A 26,290-nucleotide genomic window follows, 5' to 3' on the forward strand; every position below is an offset into this window, starting at 1 on the left:
CCGCCTGAACAGTTTCGGTTTCAGTTTCAGTAGCTCAAGGAGGCGTCACTGCCTTCGGACAAATCCATATACGCTACACCACATCTGCCAGGCAGATGCCTGACCAGCAGCGTAACCCAACGCGCTTAGTCAGGCCTTGAGAAAAAAAAAGAAAAAAAAAAGAGGGGTGAATAAATAATAGATAAATACATTAAAAAAAAAAACTACTACAACTACTAATAATATTTATATGGCGCAAAAACTTGATGAAGGCAACTATAAGCGCACATAAATAAATAAATAATAATAATTATAATAATAAAAAAAAAAAATTTTTTTAAAAGCACAACCAATTACCAAACATCCATCCATTCTCCAGACCCACGTTTTTCGTTGTTGTTTTTTTTTAACATGTTTCAAGCCACATGCTCGTTCTCCTCCACCTCCTCCTCCACCTCCTCCTCCTGGGAAGTCTTGACGGACCCGTTCTGGATGACCAGTTCCTGTGTGGCCAGGGGGTCCTCCTCCAACACCACCCTGTGGGCCTCTTCGCCCTCCTCCACGTCGGCGATGACGTCCGGCAGCTTGTGCCGGTGGGTCTCTGGGAGGAGCAGCAGGAGGGCCCCCCCGAGCAGCATCATGCAGCCAAACACCAGGATGGGCACCAGCACCACCGAGCCCGCGCCCTGCAGCGCCATGCACACAGAACCACGGTAAGCTGTTGGTTTTTTTTTTTTTTTGAAGACTGATTAGCACATGTAAAAGAACCCATGGCAACATGATGGGTGGCACCAGCAGTAACTCTACGCTGTGCAACACACACACACACACACACTGGACTGAGGCATTGTTTTTTTTTTTCTTTTTAAAGGAGACTGATTAGCGCATGTAAAAGAACCCACAGCAACATGATGGGCACCAGAACTACCAACCCCACGCCCTGCAACACACACACACACACATACACACACAGGGGCAGTTATTTTTTTCTTAAGAAGACTGATTTGCACAATTACAAGAACCCACGGCAACATGATTGGGGGCACCAGCACCACCGACCTCCCAAACCTTACAGAACACACAACACAGGGCAGTTTTTAAAAGATACTTCAATTTAAAAAAAAAAATTTTTTAAGAAGACTGATTAGCACACATTAAAGAACCCACGGCAACAAGATAGGCAACAGAACCACTAACTCCACACCAAACAACACACACACACACACACACACACACACGCACACACACACATTCATACACAGAGAGAGGAGCAGCTGTTGGCTGTATTTCTATGAAGACTGATAAGCGTATGTAAAAGACCCCATGGCAACATGATGGGGGCACCAGCTGTTCTGATGGTCACAGTCGGACCTGACTGACTATTGTATTGTATTATATTACTGTTTTGTCACAGCATATTCCTTTGTATGAAACACAATGATAGCGCCACCCTTTTTTTTTCTGCCTGCAGGTGAGAGTGCGTGTGTGTTTTTATTTTCCTATCACAGTGGATTTTTTCAACGGAATTTTTTGCCAGGAACAACACCGCGTTGCTGTGGGTTCTTTTACACGCGCTACCAACCGTACAAGCATTAATTATGCCCAGTACTCACCAGCTGGTTGATCTGGGGGGCGATGACACCTCCAAGCCGGGCCCAGAATAGACAGGCTCCCATGCCAATGTTTCTGCAAGGAGCAAATTTAAAATCGTTAATCTTCTTTTAAACATTTACAGTTCAGCTCTTGTGGATAACAAAATCAAAATTCAGAACTTCACTTCCACTCTACCAAGAAATAAAAGAAATTAAAAAAAATGAACCCCCCCCAAAAAACCCACCCTCAAATGAGAACAATACATGTACGCTGCACAAAATGCACAGGCATAAAGGCATGCACATGCACACTCACACACACAGTAACATGTACAAGTACACTGCACACACACGCACATACACACACACACACACACACACTCTTGCACATACACATAGATACTCACAGACACACACTCACACACTCTTGCACATACACATAGATACACGTTCACACACACACACACACCACTGTGTCTGAACTACAGACCAATTTTATCTGCACACAAACAAGAACAAGGAAACTGGGGCAATACTATCATGTATAGGATATGTATGGCACAAACAAAAAATGTGAATGAATGCCTGAGTTACATTTCCATTTTCTGTCACAACCCACCAAAACACACACACACACACACACACACACACACACACACACACACACACACACACACATGGGCACACACACACACACGGACACTCACACACACACACGCGGACACACACACACTCACGCCTGATGACTGTTGGGTACAACTTAGTGGTGCAGACAAAACACACACACACAGACACACACACACACACACACACACACACACACACACACACACACATGGACACACACACACACGGACACACACACACACGGACACACAAACTCACAACTGATGACTGTTGGGCACAACTTAGTGGTGCAGACAAAACACACAAACACACACACGGACACACACATGGACACACAGACACACACACACACAGAAACACACACACAAAGACACACACACACACACAGAAACACACACACACACACACACACACACACACACACACACACACACACACCTGATGACGGTTGGGTACAGCTCAGTGGTGTAGACAAAGATGATGGAGAACAGTCCCCCCATGAAGAATCGTCCCACAATGGCAAAGGCCGTCGACACATGCTTCAGCTGCTCATGTTCTGTAACCACCCTAACATTCATCAGTATTAACTCTCTCCATACGAACGGCGAAAGAGACGACGTTAACAGCGTTTCACCCCAATTACCATCATCAAAATATTGCAAGCGGAAGGCTCTTATACTGAAGACGTGAATGTTGACAAAGAATACCACAATTCTGACGACGGAAGCTAAAGGTTGGGCCATTGAGACACCCACTGGACATCCGAGGGGTCTGTGTAGAGGAGAAGAGAGGACTGGCCGTACTGAGTGAGTTAATATCATCATAATCATTGTTCTAATAATAATAATGATAATAATAATCTAAAAAATTTTTTTTCTTATTATCATTGTCATCATCATCATTATATGAAAGAGAAATATGTTTCATTTATGTGCGAATGGTCATTTATCACTACATGATCTAATCATACTGTGTAAGATAACCATCTCAAATTCTATTAAGTTTAACACAAAAACAAATACACACACAGACACACAGACAGACACACACACACACACACACACACACACACACATATGTACATAGTAGTGAGAGACAGTGTTGTGCAATTTTTGTGTTAAATGTATCATTATCATCATCATCATCATCATCAGGAGTAGTAGTAGTAGTAGTAGTAGTAGTAGCAGTAGCAGTAGTAGTAGTAGTAGCAGTAGTAGTAGTAGCAGTAGTAGTAGTAGTAGCAGTAGTAGTAGTAGTAGTACCAGCAGTAGTGGTAGTAGCAGTAGAAGTAGTAGTAGCAGCAGTAGTAGTATCCTTTTCTTTTGATGAGCCCTCCTCTGCCAGAAGCAGCACTGACTTGGAAGTTATGTACCTTTGTTTATGAAGAGAGTTACCTCTCTTTATTATTTTGTTAACAATCCCACTTCCAGGTTTCACAGATCACACAATGCACCTTTAGTTTAACCCCTTGCCTGCTGAATCCTGGTAAACTGAGATCAGCGCGGCTTGAGTTGGAAACGAAGATCCTACTTTTTGTGTTCTCATCGACAATTGTGTCACTGATTTTCCCAGACCAAAAGCAACGGATGTCCCCAAGAGGTAGGATTCCAAACAGACAGACCATGGTGACTTGACATCCGGACCTGTAAGCCCTGTCCTATATCAGCCAGATGACAGCCCTTCACTGATGAGCATACTCGTCAGCGGAAGTCCAGGGTTAAACAGAATCAGTTTTCAAAACACTTTGTACCCATTCAGTGCAGCTGCACTGCAGTTTCAGTGGACCAGCACCCACAACAGCTGAGTGCACTGTTGAAGCCATACTTCCTGCACAAAGCATAGTTACACAATGTCATCAAAAACACGCTTAAACCCCCTTCATGAAAACACTGGCGAACAAGGTCCATTGTCTCACCTGAATGACTAGTACAAGTAATACAATATGATACCATGCAAGACAACGCAACACAGTGTAATACATTACAACACAGCACAACGCAATACAATGCAGTACAACACAGCAAAATGCAATACAATGCAGTATGACATAATACAACACAATACAATGCAATGCAACAAAACACAAAACAGCACAATACAATACAATGCGAGACAATACAACACAACGCAATAGGACACAATACAACATAATACACACAATGCAAGACGACACAACACAAACGCAACAGGACACAATACAACATAATACACACAATGCAAGACAACACAACACAAACGCAACAGGACATGATACAACATAATACACACAACACAAGACGACACAACACAAACACAACAGGACACAATACAACATAATACAAATGCAATGCAACACAATTCAAAACGACAGAACACAACAAAGCACCATGCAATGCAATACAACACAACACAACCCAGTACTTCTTCTTCTTCTGCGTTCGTGGGCTGCAACTCCCACGTTCACTCGTATGCACACGAGTGGGCTTTTACGTGTATGACCGTTTTTACCCCGCCATGTAGGCAGCCATACTCCGTTTTCGGGGGTAACCCAGTACAATATCAGCCACTTGCCTGTGCCCTTGGGAATGGCAGCGGCCACAATGCAGCACAAGCCTGCCGCGATGAAACACACCAGCAGAGGCTTCTTGCGACCAAACCTGAAACAAGACATCACACACACCCCCACACTGACCCATAATAACCTGAACGTAAACAGAAACCACACGTAATGCACAAAATGACGCGTATTAACAGGCATACAGAATTAAAAAAAAAAAATAATAATGTCAACCAGCACCTCACACATCTTGGGCCCTCAAAAAATGAATTCAACACATTAAGAGTAACGAATTATCAAGTCCAGAAAGAAAGGCAAAAAAAAAATATTCAAGAAAAATTTTTTTTTCAAACAAAAAAAACAAAAGAAAACACATGTAGAAAAAAAAAAAAAAAAGAACAGAAAAAAGAATGGACCAACAAGGCAGAAAATAAGACAAACACACACACACACACACACACACAACACACACACACTCACAACACACAAACACACACACCACTCACAACACAAGCACACACACACACACACACACACAACTGAAGCTCACCTCTTCATGATCCACATGGACAGAGCATAGTGCACAAACTCCACGGCCCCAGAGATGAAGAAGTTGACGTACTTGTTCCCCGGCAGCGACACAATGCTGAACGTCAAACCGTAGTAGCCTGTCGTGATCGTCAGCCTGCGCACACGCACCATGCCACAAATCTCACATCTTTCTCTCCAGACAGATAACCATTTGCTGGAACGACGGGAACAGGTCAAGATCTTCCGCCTGAGGACTGGACACAACCGCCTGCTCCACCACATGCACACAAAATTTGGCACTGGACAGAGTGGAGAGTGCCCTTGTGGTGAGGGACCAATGACAACCGACCACATCCTTCAAGACTGTAGGACGCATGCAGCATCCAGGAGGAAGTACTGGCCAACACCAACAGCAGTGGAAGCCAAACTGTACGGCACCCTGGCAGAGATCAGGTTGGGTTCAATAGACAATAGGTCATATGACCGGAAGAACATAAAATCAATAGGTCATTTTGAAAATCAATAGGTCAAATATCACCTGGCCCGGGCTTTTTCAAACTTTAATAATGCACAAATGAAAGGAAAATGTAATACATTGGCCATTCTGGTCATTCATTGACTAGAAAAAAAAGAAGTTAAGAATGTCATTGATTTCTGACAAGAAAATGCAATGTTCTGGTCTTCTGCGTTGACTAGAAAACATATACGACTGGCTCATTTACTGCTGTCAGGCGATTATGCCTTGCGGGAAGATGACGCAAGGACAACCCTTGGTTTTGCAGCCTACTTTCAGTTTTCCCGGAACTGCACTCGGTTAATGCAAAAGTGGGAACGCCAATTCTTCTCGCCAAAGCTCGCGAAAGGCAGCGATAAAGATTCGTTTCGGATTTCGTTTCGTCACGGATCCGTATTTTAATAAACCAGTTTATAGTCATTTCCTGTAGGAGCAGACGACAAAGCGATCGCGATCGTGAAAGAGAGAGAGAGAGAGAGATGGTTACTTTGGTTGACCGACTGGTCATAAAAACAATAAGTCATGTGACCTGGCAACTTGAAAAACAATAGGTCATTTCAAAATTAAATGCGTCAATGACCGATGACCGATGTCGAACCTGATCCCTGCCCTGGAGGAGCTGCGACGGACGGCAGCCTTCATCGAGGACACCGGGCTGCTCATCTAATGGGAGGCGAATGAGGAAGAAGAAGAAGACGTCTTTCTCTCCCTCTCCCAGTCACCCTCCCCTCGACACACATCACCTGTCTGGGACACAGGCTGCCAACAAGAACTCTCCGGCCATCACTGGTCGTGTGCCAGTCGCTCCAGCGGTCCTCAAATGAGACCTGTCCTCTTCATGTCTGCCTCCTCAGCTCCATGTATTGGATGATGATTTGATAATATGGACACTTATATAGTGCCTTTATATATATATATATATATATTGCATATGATATACATATATATATATATATATATATCTACTGCCTATCTTAGGTCAGATACCAAGCTCTAAGCGCTTCACAAACAGAGAGCCATTTGCACGACAGGCTACCTACCTGGTGGCTGTGTATAGGAGTGCATGGGGGGATGGGGTTGGGGTACTTGGATTGAGCAACATGAGCAGTTTTTCTACCAAGACAGTGCAGGTGGTGGGGCAGCAAGAAAAAGAAGAGGAAAAACAAAACCAAATTTTTAGTTTCAAACAAAACAAAAAACACTGCAAATAATAAAGAGTGGTAACTCTCTCCATTCACAAGGTACACAACTTCAAGTCAGTGCTGCTTACGCGACCGATTCAGTTAGCACACAGATAAATAAAAGGTGCATTGGAACAAACCCAGACACTTCCTCTTCCTCTTCAGTAAAAAAAACACAGCAACAACAAACACACGACAACGACAACGACTGACCAGATGTAGAAGAGCAGCAAGGTGCGGCGCCGCAGGCGAGGGGTCCGGAACAGGTGCACAAAGTGGAACTTCTGCTCCGAGAGCTGGCCGTACTTGTCCGCCTCCTTGCTGACCACGCCCCACACGGCCTCCGGCACCGGGATGCCGTTGAACGACGCCACCTTCTCCACCAGCCTCCTCGCCTCCACCATCCGACGCTTCAGCAGCAGCCACCGCAGAGACTCCGGAATGATGCTGCAACGCCAACGACGACGGCGCACAGGTGAGCGACAACAGGTATTATCGACTGCATTGCACTGGTTTTTTTGGGGGGGTTTTTGTTGTTGTTTTTTTTGTGCTCCATAATTTGGGGCATTTTGCTTTCTATACTTCCATGATGATGGCCTAGAGGTAACGCGTCCACCTAGGAAATGAGAGAATCTGAGCGCGCTGGTTCGAATCACGGCTCAGCCGCCGATATTTTCTCCCCCTTCACTAGATCTTGAGTGGTGGTCTGGACGCTAGTCATTCAGATGAGATGATAAACCGAGGTCCCGTGTGCAGCATGCACTTAGTGCACATAAAAGAACCCACGGCAACAAAAGGGTTGTTCCTGGCAAAATTCTGTAGAAAAATCCACTTCGATAGGAAAATCAAATAAAACTGCACGCAGGAAAAAATACCAAAAAAATGGGTGGCGCTGTTGTGTAGCGACGCGCTCTCCCTGGGGAAAGCAGCCCGAATTTCACACAGAAAAATCTGTTGTGATAAAAAGAAATACAAATACAAATGATGGTGCTGACATTACTACGTCGTACTTTGGGGGTCCATTCAGATTTAACACTGTTTGACAAGGATGTACTATCATAATGTTATAGTGTGCCAGCAGTGTCACCCCCACCACCCAAACTCTGTCCCCTCCCCCCCCCCCTCCTTCTTATCTCCCTTCCCGCTCCATCCCAAGTCCAGTCTTTGAGGTTGTGCCGACACCACGCCATCCTCCCCCCTTCCACCCCTCCACCTCCTCACCCCACTCCCTAGTCGGTGCCTTTGGTCCGCGACACCCCGTCACCAGTCCCAGTCGTTGAAACGCGTGCGGTTATGTGACGTCTGCCACAATTCCCGTATTCGAAACAGACGAGCACGGCAGCCTGTCTTTCAAGTCGTTCCCCGTCTCCCCGTTCACAAACAGGGCTGAGCTAGACGGCGGGACTTCAGAACGTAAGCTAGGGAAAAGTTATGCTAATTCGAACTTTGATCAAGCCGGCTAACAGGCCCAGAGTTGTATTGTCCCGTCTCCCCAATCTCTTTGTGACGTAAACGGGTGAACCTGTCATCACAGAATGTTGTAGAAACAAGTGGGTTGAATTGTAGCGAATCAGATCAATCTGTTGAACTGGGATCAAGCAGTGAATCTGTCAGTCATTCACATAGCGTCACTAGGACAAGCAAAGATTGGTTATTTTAGTTCAACTAGTTAGGGGAGTGAGTGTTGTAGCTTAGATTAGTATACACAGTATGTTGGGGGAAGGGATAAAACCAGTCAGCACAGCCACTTCTTAGCTGTCTCCCAGAAGAACTGACGGACACAGGGTGACTGACTGATCAGTGATGTGAGGAACAAGGAAATCCCTGTTAGGCTGTGTGCTGCTTGTAGGTGCTGCTTATAAGTGCTGCTTTAGGTGTAGGATGATCTTTTTATTGTGTGCTGTATTGTAAAGTAAACACTCTATAAAAACCACTCCATGTGGCCCTGCTATTGATGTGAGGAGAGAGTGAGTGAGTGCATCATTAGTTAATCCTATATCCCCCTGTCTGTTCCCCTCTCTCTTCTATCAGAATCGAACCAACAACCAAAAACACCTTTTTACAATAACATATCCCGGCGTCCACCAGGCTGAGAGATACAGACACTTGCAGTGTTGGTCTACAAATTGATATGTGATCTGGCAACTTTGACTAGAAAGACAAGACCCCCCCATATATACGTATCCATATACATAGACACAAATACATGCACATGATATGTACACACTGCTGATACACATTGTGTCATTGTGCTGACATGGTACTTCAGAAATTAAAGAGAGAGAGAGAGAGAGTACAGTACAGTATAACGGAACACAACACAATATGTGTATACAGATAGATAGATATTTATACAGATATATGTAGAATACATTACAGTACTTTACAGTACAATGCAGTGCAACACAACTCAACACAACATATAGATATAGATATATATATATACAGTACAGTACAGTACAACACAATGCAATGCAATGCAACGCATCGCAACACACACACACACACGTTGAGTACAGTACAACACAATGCAATGCAACGCATCGCAACACAACACAACAACATATACATATATATATATATATATATATACATACAAACACACGTCGAGTACAGTACAGTACAACACCACACAACACGAACGACCCACCAGAGGTAGAAGAGCAGCAGCACTGGGGGCAGGCTGATGGCCACCTGCAGGTGGCGCCAGTTGGGCAGGGCGAAGGCCAGGCCCGGCAGCACCATGACGGTGGCGCCCCAGAAACACTCGATGACGGCCGCCACCATGGGGCGCTGCTCCGGCATGAAGAACTCCATGGCCAGCACGTAGGTGGACGTCTGAAGGCCCTGGTGAGGGGAGGTAACACAGCGCTTTGTTTTCATCTCCAGTGACCAACCACACACACCCCTCCCCCACCCCCGAAGAACTGAATGGTATCTCCAGTGACCATCCCCCAAAAGGATCAATGACAACCTCCAGTATCTACCCCATGAAGAACCATTTCTTATCTCCAGTGACCACCCCGCACAGGATCAATGACAACCTCCAGTATCTACCCCATGAAGAACCATTTCTTATCTCCAGTGACCATCCCCCAAAGGATCAATGACAACCTCCAGTATCTACCCCATGAAGAACCATTTCTTATCTCCAGTGACCACCCCCCAAAGGATCAATGACAACCTCCAGTATCTACCCCATGAAGAACCATTTCTTATCTCCAGTGACCATCCCCCAAAGGATCAATGACAACCTCCAGTATCTACCCCATGAAGAACCATTTCTTATCTCCTGTGACCACCCCACACAGGATCAATGACAACCTCCAGTATCTACCCCATGAAGAACCATTTATCTCCAGTAACCATCCCCTAAGGATCAATGACAACCTCCAGTATCTACCCCATGAAGAACCATTTCTTATCTCCAGTGACCACCCCCAAAGAATCAATGACAACCTCCAGTATCTACCCCATGAAGAACCATTTCTTATCTCCAGTGACCACCCCCAAAGGATCAATGACAACCTCCAGTATCTACCCCATGAAGAACCATTTATCTCCAGTAACCATCCCCTAAGGATCAATGACAACCTCCAGTATCTACCCCATGAAGAACCATTTCTTATCTCCAGTGACCACCCCCAAAGGATCAATGACAACCTCCAGTATCTACCCCATGAAGATTTTTTTTTTTTTCAGTGACCATCCCCTGAAGAATAACACAATATCTCCAGTATTACCCCAATGAAAATTTATTTCTTATCTGTAGTTACTACTCCCTGAATATTTGTTATCTCCAGTTACTAACCCTGAAGAATGATTTGTTACTTCAAGTGTCTACCCCATAAAGAATATGTTATCTCCAGTAACTATCGTATTTGTATTTGTATTTCTTTTTATCACAACAGATTTCTCTGTGCGAAATTCAAGCTGCTCTCCCCAGGGAGAGCGCATCGCTACACTACAGCGCCACCCTTTTTTTTTTTGTATTTTTTCCTGCATGCAGTTTTATTTGTTTTTCCTATCGAAGTGGGTTTTTCTACAGAATTTTGCCAGGAACAACCCTTTTGTTGCCGTGGGTTCTTTTACGTGTGCTAAGTGCATGCTGCATACGGGACCTCGGTTTATCGTCTCATCAGGATGATTAGCATCTAGACCACCACTCAAGGTCTAGTGGAGGGGGAGAAAATATCGGCAGCTGAGCCGTGATTCGAACCAGTGCACTCAGATTCTCTCGCTTCCTAGGCGGACGCGTTACCTCTAGGCCATCACTCAACTGAAGAATCCCCTGAAGAATGATTTCTTTTCTCCAGTATCTACCCCCTGATAAACGATTTGCTATCTCGAGTAACTATACCCTGAAGAATTATGTGTTATCTAAAGTAATGAACCCCAGAAGAATGATTTGTTACCTCAAGTAACTACCCCCTGAAGAATGATTTATCTCCAGTAAGTAACCCCTAGAGAATGGTATGTTAACTCTCCAGTAACAACCCCCACCCCCCCTACCCCCACCCACACACCCTGAAGAATGATATGTTATCTCTCCAGTAACTACCCCATGAAGAATGACATTATTCTCCAGTAACTACTCATCAAAGAATGATTTGTTATCTAACAACCACCCCTCACCACCACAACAAATATAATTTCAATCATTTCACACACAGCACACAAGACTCCCCTCCCATGCCCCCAACACAACAAAAGCACACACACACACACACACACACACACACACACACACACACACACAAACACACACACACACAAACCAAACCCAACAACCTCCTCCAAACAAAAACAACACAACAAACAAAAAAAACTAAACAAAAACAAAGGGTGAAAGCTCCAAAAAGGAATAAAAAAAAAAAAAAAAAAAAAAGCAAAGAAACAAAGCCCACACCCACACCACCACCTCACCCCCCCCCCCCAAAAAAAAAAAAGTCCCATCCACCAACAGACTCCAACACACTCCCCCCCTTCCATCCCCCCCACACACCCCCCCCCAAACCCACCCACACACCCTCCCCTCCAAAGTCCACAGACCTGCATGAGGACGCCCTGCAGGAAGCGGAGGAGGACGAAGACGAGGAAGGTTGGGGCGAAGGCCATGCCCAGGCCCAGCCCCGCGGGGAGGAACAGCGTCAGCAGCAGCACGGGCCGCCTGCCCACCAGGTCCGACAGGAAGCCGAACAGCAGGCCCCCGGCCATCACCCCCGCAAAGTACACCGTGGTCGCCAGGCCCGCCAGGCCCTGGTCCTCACACACCAGGTCCCACTGTCACAGCGGTGATAATTCATCTTGTTATACACACCAGGTCCCACTGTCACAGCGGTGATAATTCATCTTGTTATACACACCAGGTCCCACTGTCACAGCGGTGATAATTCATCTTGTTATACACACCAGGTCCCACTGTTACAGACACCAGGTCCCACTGTCACAGCGGTGATAATTCATCTTGTTATACACACCAGGTCCCACTGTCACAGCGGTGATAATTCATCTTGTTATACACAACAGGTCCCACAGTCACAGCGGTGATAATTCATTCTTGTCACACACAACAGGTCCCACTGTCACAGTGATGGTAACTTATGAAGTTTTACACACCAGGTCCCACTGTCACAGTGATGGTAAGTTATGAAGTTTTACACACCAGGTCCCACTGTCACAGTGATGGTAACTTATGAAGTTCTACACACCAGGTCCCACTGTCATAGTGATGGTAACTTATGAAGTTTTACACACCAGGTCCCACTGTCATTGTGATGGTAACTTATGAAGTTATACACACCAGGTCCCACTGTTACAGTGATGGTAACTTATGAAGTTCTACACACCAGGTCCCACTGTCACAGTGATGGTAACTTATGAAGTTTTACACACCAGGTCCCACTGTCACAGTGATGGTAAGTTATGAAGTTTTACACACCAGGTCCCACTGTCACAGTGATGGTAACTTATGAAGTTTTACACACCAGGTCCCACTGTCACAGTGATGGTAAGTTATGAAGTTCTACACACCAGGTCCCACTGTCATAGTGACGATAGCTTATGTAGTTCTACACACCAGGTCCCACTGTCACAGTGACGATTATGATGATAATCATAATAGCAGTACATTTATATAACACTTTGAAACCTCTCAAAGTGCTTTACAACACCGCGTCAGTCAGACACAAAACATGTAAGGATGGACACACACACACACACACACACACACACACACACACACACACACAGAGATAAATTTGGGGTGACAAGTAGATCTTTTTACCTACTTGTCCACAGGATAACTTAAAAATATTGTCTGGTAATTTCCAGCCCTGCTAAAATACACCAGGTCCCACTATACAAGGCAGAGACCAGATGAAACAGACTTAACCAGGTCCCACTGGAGGCTTTCAAAATGGAAAGGATGTACTGTGTGCTCATCAAGGGGGTTCCTGGGATGGTCTAAATATTTTTGGGGAAGGAACTTTCTTAAAAAGAGAGAAAATTAGGAATCCCATGTTCAGTCTTTCCCTAGAGTTGTCCGCTTACGAAAAAGAGTTGCTTCCCTTTACTACCTCTTGGCCCAGAAATGTGGATGATAATGACTAACAGATATGCCTGACTGTGCAGCAATGCAGGCGTGATTAGAGTGGGAAGCGTTAGAGTGACCTTCTGAAGATAGTCTGGGATCCCTTAGAATCAGGGTTAAAGAATCTCTGGGACGCCCGGGATTTTTTTTAACTAACAGAACCCCTGCAACTGAGATCTAACGTTTAGCATGAAACTGGAACATTTATCAGTACAGTCCTCAAGTAATGTACAAAAAAATCTTCTGTAGATAATCTTTTTCTTTTTTTTCTTATAAATATGAATATATACAGGCAGATGAAGAAAAATTAAGAGAAGTACCCATGCATGGTGACGTTCTCTTCCTTCTCTTAAAACTGACATACATTGTAATAACAAACACAAGAATGCTGCAATGATAAGATCCTTTTATACACATCGAAAAAAATGTACAGAATGTCTCTCTCTATCACACACACACACACACACACACTTACACAAACACACACACACACTTAAATACACACATGCAGACACACTCACCTCTGACACAATGCTGTTTTCTCCATGAAGGGGACTGTACTTCCACTGCCCTGCCTGACATTTCACAGTGATGTTCTCCCCTGTTTCCAAATATAGCTCAGAGGAGCACTTCCCTTTCCACTCTTGAAGCACTGTCAGATTTTTGTAACTGAAATGCATTAAAAAAAAAAATCAAAAAAAATCAAACATTAAAAAGAAACACACACGCATTCATTGTACATGAATAAACAACATATAAAACAACAAACAAATTGACCATTTCATTGCCAGAAAATATCGTAAGTGCTTCCCCACTTGACAGGAAATTTTGAGATATCTGGGATAATACTCTTTTTTTTCTTCTTTTTATTAATTCCAGCACAAAAACTATAAAGAGAAAATGAAACTGATGTGATTTTGAAAGAAAATGAATAAGCACTCTCAACATGGGCTTCTTTTTGATTTATTTTGATAGCAGACAATTTTTCAGGCATTTCAAAGAGGAGACTGAAAACCCCCTCAAAAAGTACGTACCAGAATCTGTTACCACCTCTAACGCTGCTGATCAAAAAGTGCTGACAATTCCTCAAAGAAACAAAAAAACAAAAATCAAAAATTCCCATCTGTGTGTGTGTGTGTGTGTGTGTGAGTGAGTGAGTGTGTGTGTGAGTGAGTGAGTGAGTGAGTGAGTGAGTGAGTGTGTGTGTGTGTGTGTGTGTGTGTGTGTGTGTGTGTGTGTGTGTGTGTATGTTGTTGTTGTTGTTGTGTGTTGTGTGTGTGTGTGTGTGTGTGTGTGTGTGTGTGTGTGTGTGTGTGTGTGTGTGTGTGTGTGTGTGTGAGTGTGTGTGTGTGTGTGTGAGTGTGTGTGTGTGCGTGTGTGTGTGTGTGTGCGTGTGTGTGTGTGTGTGCGTGTGAGTGTGTGTGTGTGTGTGTGCGTGTATGTTGTTGTTGTGTGTGTGTGTGTGTGTGTGTGTGTGTGTGTGTGTGTGTGTGAGAGAGGAAAGGGAAGTGCATCTCTGAGCTATACTTTTGGGTTTCAATCTCCTCTATGAAATGCCTGAAATGTTTACGTGTTGACTCATGTGACCTCATTTAAGTAAATGACGTACTACATGGTTATGACATAGGACTTGTAATTTAAAAAAAAGAAAAGAAAAAAAGAAGACAATGAAAAAACTTAGACTTATTCTGTGGAAGAAAAATTCAGAAGAGATCATTGCAATACAACCGTCAGCGCAAAGGCCAACGATTTAATTTTTCTTGTTGGAAGACCCTTTCTGTGTAATTTATTTCATGCAGCCAAGACAAATTAGTTAAACTTAAGTAGTGTTGCAAAGATGAGCAACGTAGTCTGATCTATCCTGAGGTTTAGTGCTGGAAAAATACTATCATCATTTATGTTGTGTTTCATATAGTTTGTATTCTGTTTCTGATGTTTGTTATTTTAATTGTTTATGTTTAATTTTGGTGTAAGATATTATTGCTGTTATATAAGGGGTGAAAGGATTAAATATTCTTGATTCTTGTGTGTTTGGGCATGCACGTGCTTGTCTGCTTATGGTAAGTATGTGGAGTGATGGCCTAGCGGTAACGTGTCCGCCTAGGAAGCGAGAGAATCTGACTGAGCGTGCTGGTTCGAATCATGGCTCAGCCGCCAATATTTTCTTCCCCTCCACTAGACCTTGAGTGGTGGTCTGGGCGCTAGTCATTCCGATGAGATGATAAACCGAGGTCCCGTGTGCAGCATGCACTTAGCGCACGTAAAAGAACCCACGGCAACAAAAGGGTTGTTCCTGGCAAAATTCTGAAGGAAAATCCACTTCAATAGGAAAAACAAATAAAACTGCACACAGGAAAAAATACAAAAAAACTGGTGACGCTGTAGTATAGCGACGCGCTCTCCCTGGGGTAAGCAGCCCGAATTTCACACAGAGAAATCTGCTGTGATAAAAAGAAATACAAATACAAATACTTGAATGCACTGATACTTGTGTGTGTATTAGAAACACCACAAGCTTCTTCTCTGTGGTCAATCTGCATAATTATTAAAACTGATCATCTGCATAATCATGGAACAGTACTGATCATCTGCATGACCATTAATACTGATCGTCTACGTAATCATTAATACTGATCATCCACATAATCATCAATTCTGATCCTCTGCATAATTATCAATACTGATCATCTGCATAATCATTGATGTTGATCAACGTCTAACAAGAAATCAATGATGATGACAAAAAAAAACTTTTCTTTCTTTTTCCCCCAAGAAACAAAAAAAACAAAAACAAAAAAACAACAACAAAAAAACAAAAAAACAACAAAACAAAACAAAAGCTGGAAATAACATGTTTGTTGTCAATCTATAAATGAAAATAAAAACAGTTCTCTGGCATCCATTTCACAGCCTCGCCCTCTAACAGGGCTACACATGACTACTTCTTGCCTGCAACTACTCTCCCTCTCTTCCCCCACATCACACACACACACACACACTCTTTCTCTCTCTCTCCCTCTGTGCCCCTTCCCACACACATCACTGTCAATGGGGTACAAAGTCCACACTGACACCTGCGTGCTCAACATTTAGATATATCGTTCATGTTAGTGTTCCATCTTTTTTTTTTTTTTTTTTTTTTTTGCACACCATTAATAAGTTGCTGCAGAAAATTAATAAAGCCTCTCCTCTGTGAACTTGCCATTGCTTTGTCAAGATACTGTGTTGTGTTGCGTTGTATTGTATTGTACTATATTGTACTGCACTATTGTATTGAACTGTACTGTACTGTACTGTATTATATTGAATTGTATCACATTACAGTGTGTCATATCATATTGTATTGTACTGTGTTGTACTTACTGTACTGTATTGTACTGTATTGTATTGTATTGTACTGTACTGTACTGCATTGTATTGTATTGTCCTGTACTGTATTGTACTACACTGTACTGTACTGTACTGTATTGTATTGCACTGTATTGTATTGTATTGTATTGTATTGTCCTGTACTGTACTGTACCGTCTTGTATTGTATTGCACTGTATTGCATTGTATTAGTCTAATATTGTATTGTATTGTATTGTATTGTATTAGTCTATTACTTTCTTGTCACAAAAGATTTCTGTGTTTGAAATTCAAGCTGTTCTCTTCATGGAAGTTTGTGTCACCACAGTGTTTTTGGTTTTGTTTTTTTCTCTCTCTCTTTCCGTCAGCAAGTGTATCTATTTCACAATCGAAGTGGAATATTTTTTATACAGAATTCTGACTAGAAACAACCCTTTTTTGTTTCTGTAGGCTCTTTGATGTGTGCTAATTGCATACTGCACATGGGACACTGGTTTATCGTCTCATCTGAACGACCGGTTCAGACACAACAGCTGTCATGCTGACAAGTGAATGAAAGGAAGCAGTATTCTCACACACCGTTAACAACTCCAACAGGTGTCCCCTGTGTCACACGCAAGTTCTGTTTAGTCTGGTGCAAAAATGTCCCCAAAGCTTGCCTCTGACAACAGCTGTGTGTGTAAGTGGTTTACAAAAATGTCCCCAAAGCTTGCCTCTGACAACAGCTGTGTGTGTAAGTGGTTTACAAAAATTCCCAAAACTTGCCTCTGACAACAGCTGTGTGTGTAAGTGGTTTACAAAAATGTCCCCAAAGCTTGCCTCTGACAACAGCTGTGTGTGTAAGTGGTTTACAAAAATGTCCCCAAAGCTTGCCTCTGACGACAGCTGTGTGTGTAAGTGGTTTACAAAAATGTCCCCAAAGCTTGCATCTGACAACAGCTGTGTGTGTAAGTGGTTTACAAAAATGTCCCCAAAGCTTGCATCTGACAACAGCTGTGTGTGTGAGTGGTTTACTTATTTAGAAGGAGGCGCAGCTGTTTTTGGTTAATTTAACAAAACACTAGCGCAAGATATTTTAGTGAATTGCCAAGAACTTATAAACACACACACACACACACACACACACACACACACATGCAAACACACGCACGCACACACACATACACACATGCGCACACACACACACACACACACACACATAAAAACACACATACACATACATGCGCGCACACACACACACACACATGTACAGACTGACACATGCACATACACACATATGTTCGTGAACACAGAAATACATATGCTTCATGAAACATAAACATGTGAACACATGAACTACACATGTATGCCCCGGTATGGCATGGATGTACATGCATGGAAAAACATCACATATGGAAGAAAACAAGTTTTTATGTGCACATATGTAAAAACAACAACAAACAACAAACAATAAAATAAGATAAAATAAAATAAATAGAAAATAGACATGTTTGTACATCAATTTTGATAAAAGAAGTAAGCTGCCACAGGTAATGGATAACATAATTATAATAATCCTTTAATAACACTTTATAAAAACAACAACAACAACAACAAACAAAAAAATACTGGTGCTCCTTGAAGCTATTTCAACATGTATACATGCCATGATGTGTTCTTTATTATTTGTTATTGTTCTTCATCTTATTATTACTATTATAAGTATTATCATATTGAAAAATAACCCTTGTATCTCAACAAATTAATGATTTTTTTTCTTCTTCTTTTTTTTTCCCCGATGATCATTGATGGACCAAATGTTTTGCTATGTGAATGTTGAATCACACTGATGTCGTGAAAAGTCAAAATATAACCTTGTTTACAAGGGGAAAAAAAAAAAAAAAAATCACATTGGGAAGAAGAAGAAGAATCTGATAGCTGTGCTGTTTGGAATCACAGTATACAGCAGCTGAGCTGCCTTGTGGTAATGCATCCAACTGGAAAACTGATCCTTTTCCTCTATCATTTCACACACACACACACACACACACACACGTCTATCTATCTATCTATCTCTCTCTCTCTCTCGCTATATAAACACACAGGCACACACCCCACTTCGTGCTTACAAATCTGTCAAGAGACATTCTGCATCATTCCTTACTAACAAAACTCCCACTGCCTAACGACAATGTGTTCAGAAGGGAAAGCCCGGAAACTGACCTTCTTTACAAGGCAATATGGCAAACTTGTTCAGCACAATCTAACCCATTTGTTGCAGATATTGGTAAAACAAAAAGCAAAAACAAAAAACCCAACTGCAAAAAAAAAAAAAATATATATATATAAAATAAACACAACATCGCAGACTGATGAATAAGAGGCCATGGGTTCGAGCCCTATCAGAGGTGCTTTTTATTTTCTTTCCTTTTTCTGTGCCCGTTACCGGCCTCTACCCAAATTTAAGTGTGCTATGGGGTTCTCCCCCCCCCCCACACCCCCCATGACTGACACCTACCCAGACTTAAGTGTGTTATGGGGTTCTCCCCCCCCCACACACACACCCCCACCCCCCCCATGACTGACACCTACCCAGACTTAAGTGTGCTATGGGGTTCTCCCCCCCCCCCACACACACACCCCATGACTGACACCTACCCAGACTTAAGTGTGCTATGGGGTTCTCCCCCCCCCCCCCCCCCCCATGACTGACACCTACCCAGACTTAAGTGTGCTATGGGGTTCTTTTTTTTTTTTTTTTTTTTTTTTGCCCATGACCGGCCCCTACCCAAACTTAAGTGTGCTATGGACTCAGGCTGGAAGACTGGGGCCACACAGCTGAGGGTCATCCACTTCATGGATGCATCTTCGGGACTGTTGCCCAGAAATCTCCTGACCAACACTGCAGCTGGCTGCCCCTCTCAGCCGTGGTTGATGCCAGGATTTATATATATATATATATATATATATAATAATATGAAGAGTACAGCCTTGTCAAGTGGCCCCAAACCTAAATGCACATCTCCCATAGCAGCAGCAGCAGCAGCAGCGTCACGCCCATCACCGTTTGTATTTGTATTTGTATTGCTTTTTATCACAACAGATTTCTCTGTGTGAAATTCGGGCTGCTCTCCCCCTGGAAGAGCGCGTCGCTACACTACAGAGCCACCCCCCCCCCCCCCCCTTTTTTTTGTGTGTTTTTCCTGCGTGCAGTTTTATTTGTTTTTCCTATCGAGGTGGATTTTTCTACAGAATTTTGCCAGGAACAACCCTTTTGTTGCCGTGGGTTCTTTTACGTGTGCTAAGTGCATGCTGCACACGGGGCCTCGGTTTATCGTCTCATCTGAATGACTAGCATCCAGACCACCACTCAAGGTCCAGTGGAGGGGGAGAAAATATCGGTGGCTGAGCCGTGATTTGAACCAGCACGCTCAGATTCTCTCGCTTCCTAGGCGGACGCATTACCTCTAGACCATCACTCCACATACATCATCACAGAAATACAGAAATCAAAATGTCAGAAAATTCTGCAGTGTATTGTACTCTATTGCACTGTATTACATTTGGTCACAACCGATTTCTCTGTGTGTGTTAATTTCAAGCTTCTCTCCACAGAGACAGTGCATCGCTACAGTGAAGCCCTATCCTTTGAAAATTTTTTTAAAAAATTCTTCCCGCAAGTCCATTTGTTTTCCTGTCAAGGTGGATTTTTCTACAGAATTTTGCCAAGGGCAACTTCTGTTGCCATGAGTTCTTTTACGTGTGCAAAGTGCATGCTACACATGGGACCTCAGTTTATCGTCTCATCCAAATGTGTGTATACTGGGGGATGGGGGGTGTATGTACAGATTGTGGGAAGATGAAAAAGCCGAAAATCTAGTTACTAGCAGCATCCAGACCACCACTCAAGGTCTTGTGGAGAAAGTACTGGTAAGTGTGAGATTCGAACATGTGAGCTCAGATTCTCTCGCTTCCTAGTCGAACGCATTACCACTTGGCCACGACTCCCCTTCTGGGGCATAAAAAAAACACCAAAGAACAAAGATGGGCGCAACAGCCAAGTGGTTAAAGCATTGGACTTTCAATCTGAGGGTTCCAGGTTCGAATCTCAGTAACGGCACCTGGTGGGTAAAAGGTGGAGATTTTTCCGATCTCCTAGGTCAACATATGTGCAGACCTGCTTGTGCCTGAACCCCTTTCATGCGTTTTCGCAAGCAGAAGATCAAACATGCATCTTAAAGATCCTGTAATCCATGTCAGTGTTCAGTGGGTTTTGGAAACAAGAACATACCCAGCATGCACACACACCCAAAAACGGAAGTATGGCTGCCTACATGGCAGGGGGTGGGGGTGGGGGTGGGTTAAAAATGGTCATACACATAAAAGCCCGCACATGTACAGATGAATGAACATGGGAGTCGCCAAAAACAGGAGTATGGCTGCCAACATGGCATGGGGTGGGGGGGTGGGGGTGGGGTTAAAAATGGTCATATACATAAAAGCCCACTCGTGTATATATATGAGTGAACATGCCTGATAATTGTGTTGTCAGCTTCTTCATATTTCGAAGTAGTAATCATAAGCTGGAAATAGAAACAGGGAGACACAAAGGCATACCACGAGAGTTACGGTTTTGTAAGGTTTGTAACATGTCTGTGATTGGTGATGAGTTTCATTTTATAATGGAATGTCCCAATTATGATCAGTTACGAAATAGATATGTTCCTAAAAAATATTTGTCTCCAAAATCGGTTTTTAATTTTTGTAATATGCTCAAAGGAGGCAAAAAAGTCATTTTAGCTGTAAGTAAGATGATTAGATTTGCAAATGTTGCCTAGTTATACTTTTGGAGTTAAAAGACATTTGTGTTTTCTCAACTTTTATGTGACATTGTTGTGTATTTGGAAATGTTTGTTCTGGGCACGAAAAGATTATTTTGCAGTAATCCTCCATACTCCAATAGGAGTGAAAGGATAATTAAAACTTGAAACTTGGGAGTTGCAGCCCATGAACAAAGAAGAAGAAGAAGAAGAAGAAGAAGAAGAAAACAACAAAATGCACCACTCCACCTGGACAGGTTGCTGGAGGGAATAGGGGTGGAAACGCCGCACTGGTGCGGGGGGGTGTACTTGAAGAAGGCCATGATGACATGGTTGAAGACCAAGGGGATGTAATTCAGCCCCAACAGGATCAGCAGGCAGATCTGGTAGCGGTTTGGGGTGCTGAGGTCGGCGATGAGCCGATCCAAACTCTTCCCCTGCATGGTGGTGGTGGTGGTGGTCACGTCTTGTCTAGGCAGGTGCTGTCACAAAAGCGATCAACGACATTGGAGAAATTTCACCGCTGAGAATCGAAAGTTGAACTTACTTGCATATTACTGTGGTTCCGCAACTCTGAATTGTATTTCTTTAACACTTTAATAAAAAGCTGCGGTGTGATATCATTCAAACACAAAACATTAAACTTCATGATGTTGATTCAGTCTAAATCACCTTGCAGTCAACAGACAATAAGTCCTGGAGAAGAAGACGATGACGTTGATTCAAATATTCTGTTACCCTTTTGATGTAATAATACTAAAAACATCAAATGTAAATTCCTCATCAGACACCGTATGAGACATAGGGAGTGTGATGTGATTCTTACATTCTTAAACCATTAAATTCAACTTTTCTGAATGTCTGAATATTGGAATACACAAGAAACAAAAGAATGGAACTAACTCGTTAATTGTCAATCAACATACTTCAAACTCCTCTCAAGGGTAGAGCAGAGTATGTGCTGATCTTATTGAAGCATATACAGTTTTTAATGGTGGCGGAAATGTGTCTTGGAATCATTCTTTAATTCATCACAGTACAGTTCAACAAGAAATGCTCTTTTTTTTTTTTTTTAATTCCACAAACAAATCTATAGATTTTCCTTTATCAGGGTAGGATGAAAACATGCCAGTACATGCTTATTCCTTTTCCCTCATTAAAAATAGTTTTGATATCAGGGGGTGGGGGGAGGGAGGAAGGAATGCTGATGGTAACTTTTTTTTTCAGCCCCCAACTACTAACAGTAACACAAAAAAGTATCATTTTGGTGACACTTATAATTACCAACATATTAACCAAAATATGGAATGAACTGTCACCTCAGATTTACTGTTATGAAACAAGCTCACCACCACATTAAAGAAACGACTGGATCATTTTAAAAAGCTTTGACAATTGAAAACCATGACAAATCTGGCATGAGACCTTGACTAAATTATAACAAGCTATTTCATGAAACAAAGATGGGACTGTTCAAAAGCTTTAATTGTTTTGTCCCAACTCTTCAACAAATACATTAGTCTTCTTTGATTTTTCATCTGGTTATAGTTTTACACCTTCAAGGGGGAAAAAAATCTTAGCTTGTACTTTTTGAAGAGCTGCTTATTTCTCTTTTTTTTTCATATTCAATTTCATTTTTTATTTGTCGTGAGGTAAAAAATTAAAACAACCAACTTTGTCAGTTAGTGTTATAAAAATCGTTTATGCCTCATAACGGTTGACGGGGCTTTGCAAATCACGGGCCGGAATGAAAAGTCTTCGGGAATGCCCATTGTCGCATCGTTCGATCCAGGAATCCCAACATAATTATTGTGTGATACCAGCACAACTCAGCTAAATCAAGCTGAAATTATTCACAATTTACTTCCTCTCTCACCCTTTCCAATTCTGAAAATAAAACACACAAACTGCCGTCTGCAGGTCACAGTCACAGACACCTGTCTGCTACTTGCAAATTCGTCGAACGTTCTAAATGACGCGGCGCCTTCCCCGAAACCACTCTCACCCCGAAAACTAAACCGAAAAAATTTCCGGTCGGTGTCAAAAATAGATGTGACGGCTTCAGTGATGGTGCAACTTTCGGTTCTCCAGGGTTTTTTTTTGGTTTTTTTTTTGAGTCAGCGTTATTTTTGTGAGCATGTTATTACACGTATCGTGAGGTGATTCAGTTCACGATTCACTGTTGAAACCCCCTAGAAAGATTTTTAGTAGAAGAAACGTTACCACGACTTGACCGAAACGTAGACTGCACTTCCAGTCGCTTCGGTCAAAGTGTGCAAGGTGTGACGCAATCAGATCGATCCCCAAATGTTCACCTACGGAGCAGGGTTGTTAGTGACAACAAACGAGAAAATACCTTCCTGACGAGGTTTCTTTCTTTCCACCGAAACCAGATCGATCGGTCGGACGTATTGATTTTGTCGGCAACAGGCCTCCCGTTATACGGACACTGATATGACTCGATAACAGGAAGACCGCTGAGGCCAGGCCAATGTGCTTGTGCCTCGCCTGCCTTTCACCGCCATGTGGTGACGGTGAAGGACCATTACTACTGCTTGATTATTTTTAAGTTTGCTGGAGTTGTTTCCCATATTCACCAAAGTGAGCGAGTGAGTGCGTGCTGCGTGCGTGTGTGTGTGTGTGTGTGTGTGTGTGTGTGTTGCTTTTGTTGTTGTTGCTTAAAAAAAATGGAACGTAAGACAAGGATGTGGGGTTTAAAGTTCTCAAAAATCAAAGGGCTTCCACCGAGACCTTGAGAAAAGTCAAGGTCATGACAAGGATAGACATTGTGCTGTACAGTTCGACCGAGCAGTCTCGTTCAGCGTGTAAAAATGTTTCAGTGACCTGACTAGCGTTGGGTCAAAATATAGTTCAGCAAGTAGGTCAAGGAAGCGTACGTCACTGCGCCCGAATTTTGATTGGACTAATAATTATAGCATATCATGGTGCATCAATGTGTGTCAAGTGAGCTCTGTGCGTGCCAGTGTGCGAGTGTATGTGTGTCAGTGTGCTTGTATGTCACAGTGTGAGCCGTGTGTGTGTGTGTGTGTGTATGTAGTGAGTGTGTGTATGTGTTTGTATGTGTGAGCCAAGTGAGTGTGTCTGTGTGTGCGTGTGGTATTATTATCACTAGTAGTAGTAGTAGTGTGCAAAAGTGCGTGCCTGTGTTGTACAAACCCACCAACACACCCCAAACCCTTGCCGCGAGTCAGTGCTGACCTCCGAGTGGTCTTGCACGGCCGTTTCCCCAACCAGCACGTGCATCACTCTCTCCGACACATCACTCTCTCACTCAGGCATCACTCGCGTTGGAGCTGCGATTTGTACTGAGGACTCTGTGTGCGTGTGTATCAGTGTATCAGTGGGGGTTGGGGGCCGGTGTGTGTCCACACACACACACACACACACACACACACACACACACACACACACACACACACACCGCGTACTGACATACACACATGCACGCACACACACACATACGCATCAATAGTACACTGGCACACACACACACACTCACACACACACACACACACACACAGGTATATGTAGAGAGAGAGAGAGAGAGAGAGAGAGAGAGAGAGAGAGAGAAAGACAACGCACAAGCTCACTCAGAAAGACAACACACACACACACACACACACACACACACACACACACACACACACACACACACACACACACACACGAACACGAACACTAACACAAACACTAACACCAACACACGCACTTATATCTATTAACACACTCTTTCTCTCTTTCTGTCAGCCACACACACACACACACACACACACACACACACACACACACACACACACACACACACACACACACACACACACACACACACACACACACACACACACACACACAGAGCGAGAAGAAGGGTATAGTCTATAGAGAGACAGACAGAGGTGGTGAGGGAGGAGATATGCAGAAAGATAGACAACAGACAGAAGATGCATGGGTGCAATTCAGAGAGACAGAGACAGACAGACAGACAGACAGACAGGGGGAGAAGGCTTCAACCCGATGTTACAGTCTGTTGTGCAGTGTGTGGACTTTCTGTTCGTTTGTTTGTTTGTGTTGTTGTTGTTGTTTGTAATTGTGCCCTCACTCATTTTGTCTTGTTTGTCACCTTTTCTGTTCATGAAAATGTACTGTTTGTGTGTGTGTGTGTGTGTGTGATGTATTTTTCAGCCACTCATTATTAGATTAATTCAGTTCTGTTGATGATGATGCTGTGCACCCTGAACAACAGAACCGCGAGCAAATCACCACCTTCTGTGTCATTCGATGGGATTCAGATCGAGAAAACTGAATGCCTACGCTTCCTAGGAATACACTTCGACAGGATGCTGACCTTCAGAATACATACGGAAAATACTGTTCTCAAATGCAAAAAAGGCCTTTCAGTCTTAAAGGCAATGGCAACCAAAGGTATTGAACAACGCCACCTCTTCCTGCTATACCAATCACTCGTCCTCAGTGTGATCGACTACGGACTTGGGCTAACAACACCGTCTCAAAGCAACCTCTTAAAGTTAGAAAGAGTTCAAAATGAAGCTATGAGGCTGATCCTTGGAACAAC

The 26,290-nt window shown here is 43.2% G+C and overlaps 1 protein-coding gene across 1 annotated transcript; it reads right to left on the reverse strand.

Moving 5' to 3' along the window:
- Window positions 1-395: 395 nt before the first annotated feature.
- Window positions 396-24,963, reverse strand: LOC143288277 (solute carrier family 22 member 13-like). Its single transcript, XM_076596625.1, has 12 exons — window positions 24,919-24,963; window positions 21,949-22,181; window positions 14,074-14,221; window positions 12,013-12,243; window positions 9,611-9,807; window positions 7,174-7,407; window positions 5,285-5,419; window positions 4,749-4,834; window positions 4,023-4,025; window positions 2,637-2,754; window positions 1,593-1,665; window positions 396-665 (listed from the first exon to the last, which is right to left on the reverse strand). The coding sequence occupies exons 1-12, from the start codon at window positions 24,961-24,963 to the stop codon at window positions 396-398; spliced, it is 1,773 nt and encodes a 590-aa protein (XP_076452740.1).
- Between the last annotated feature and the right edge of the window lie 1,327 nt (window positions 24,964-26,290).

Source organism: Babylonia areolata, chromosome 12, assembly GCF_041734735.1.
Source record: "Babylonia areolata isolate BAREFJ2019XMU chromosome 12, ASM4173473v1, whole genome shotgun sequence".
NCBI lineage: Eukaryota > Metazoa > Mollusca > Gastropoda > Neogastropoda > Buccinidae > Babylonia > Babylonia areolata.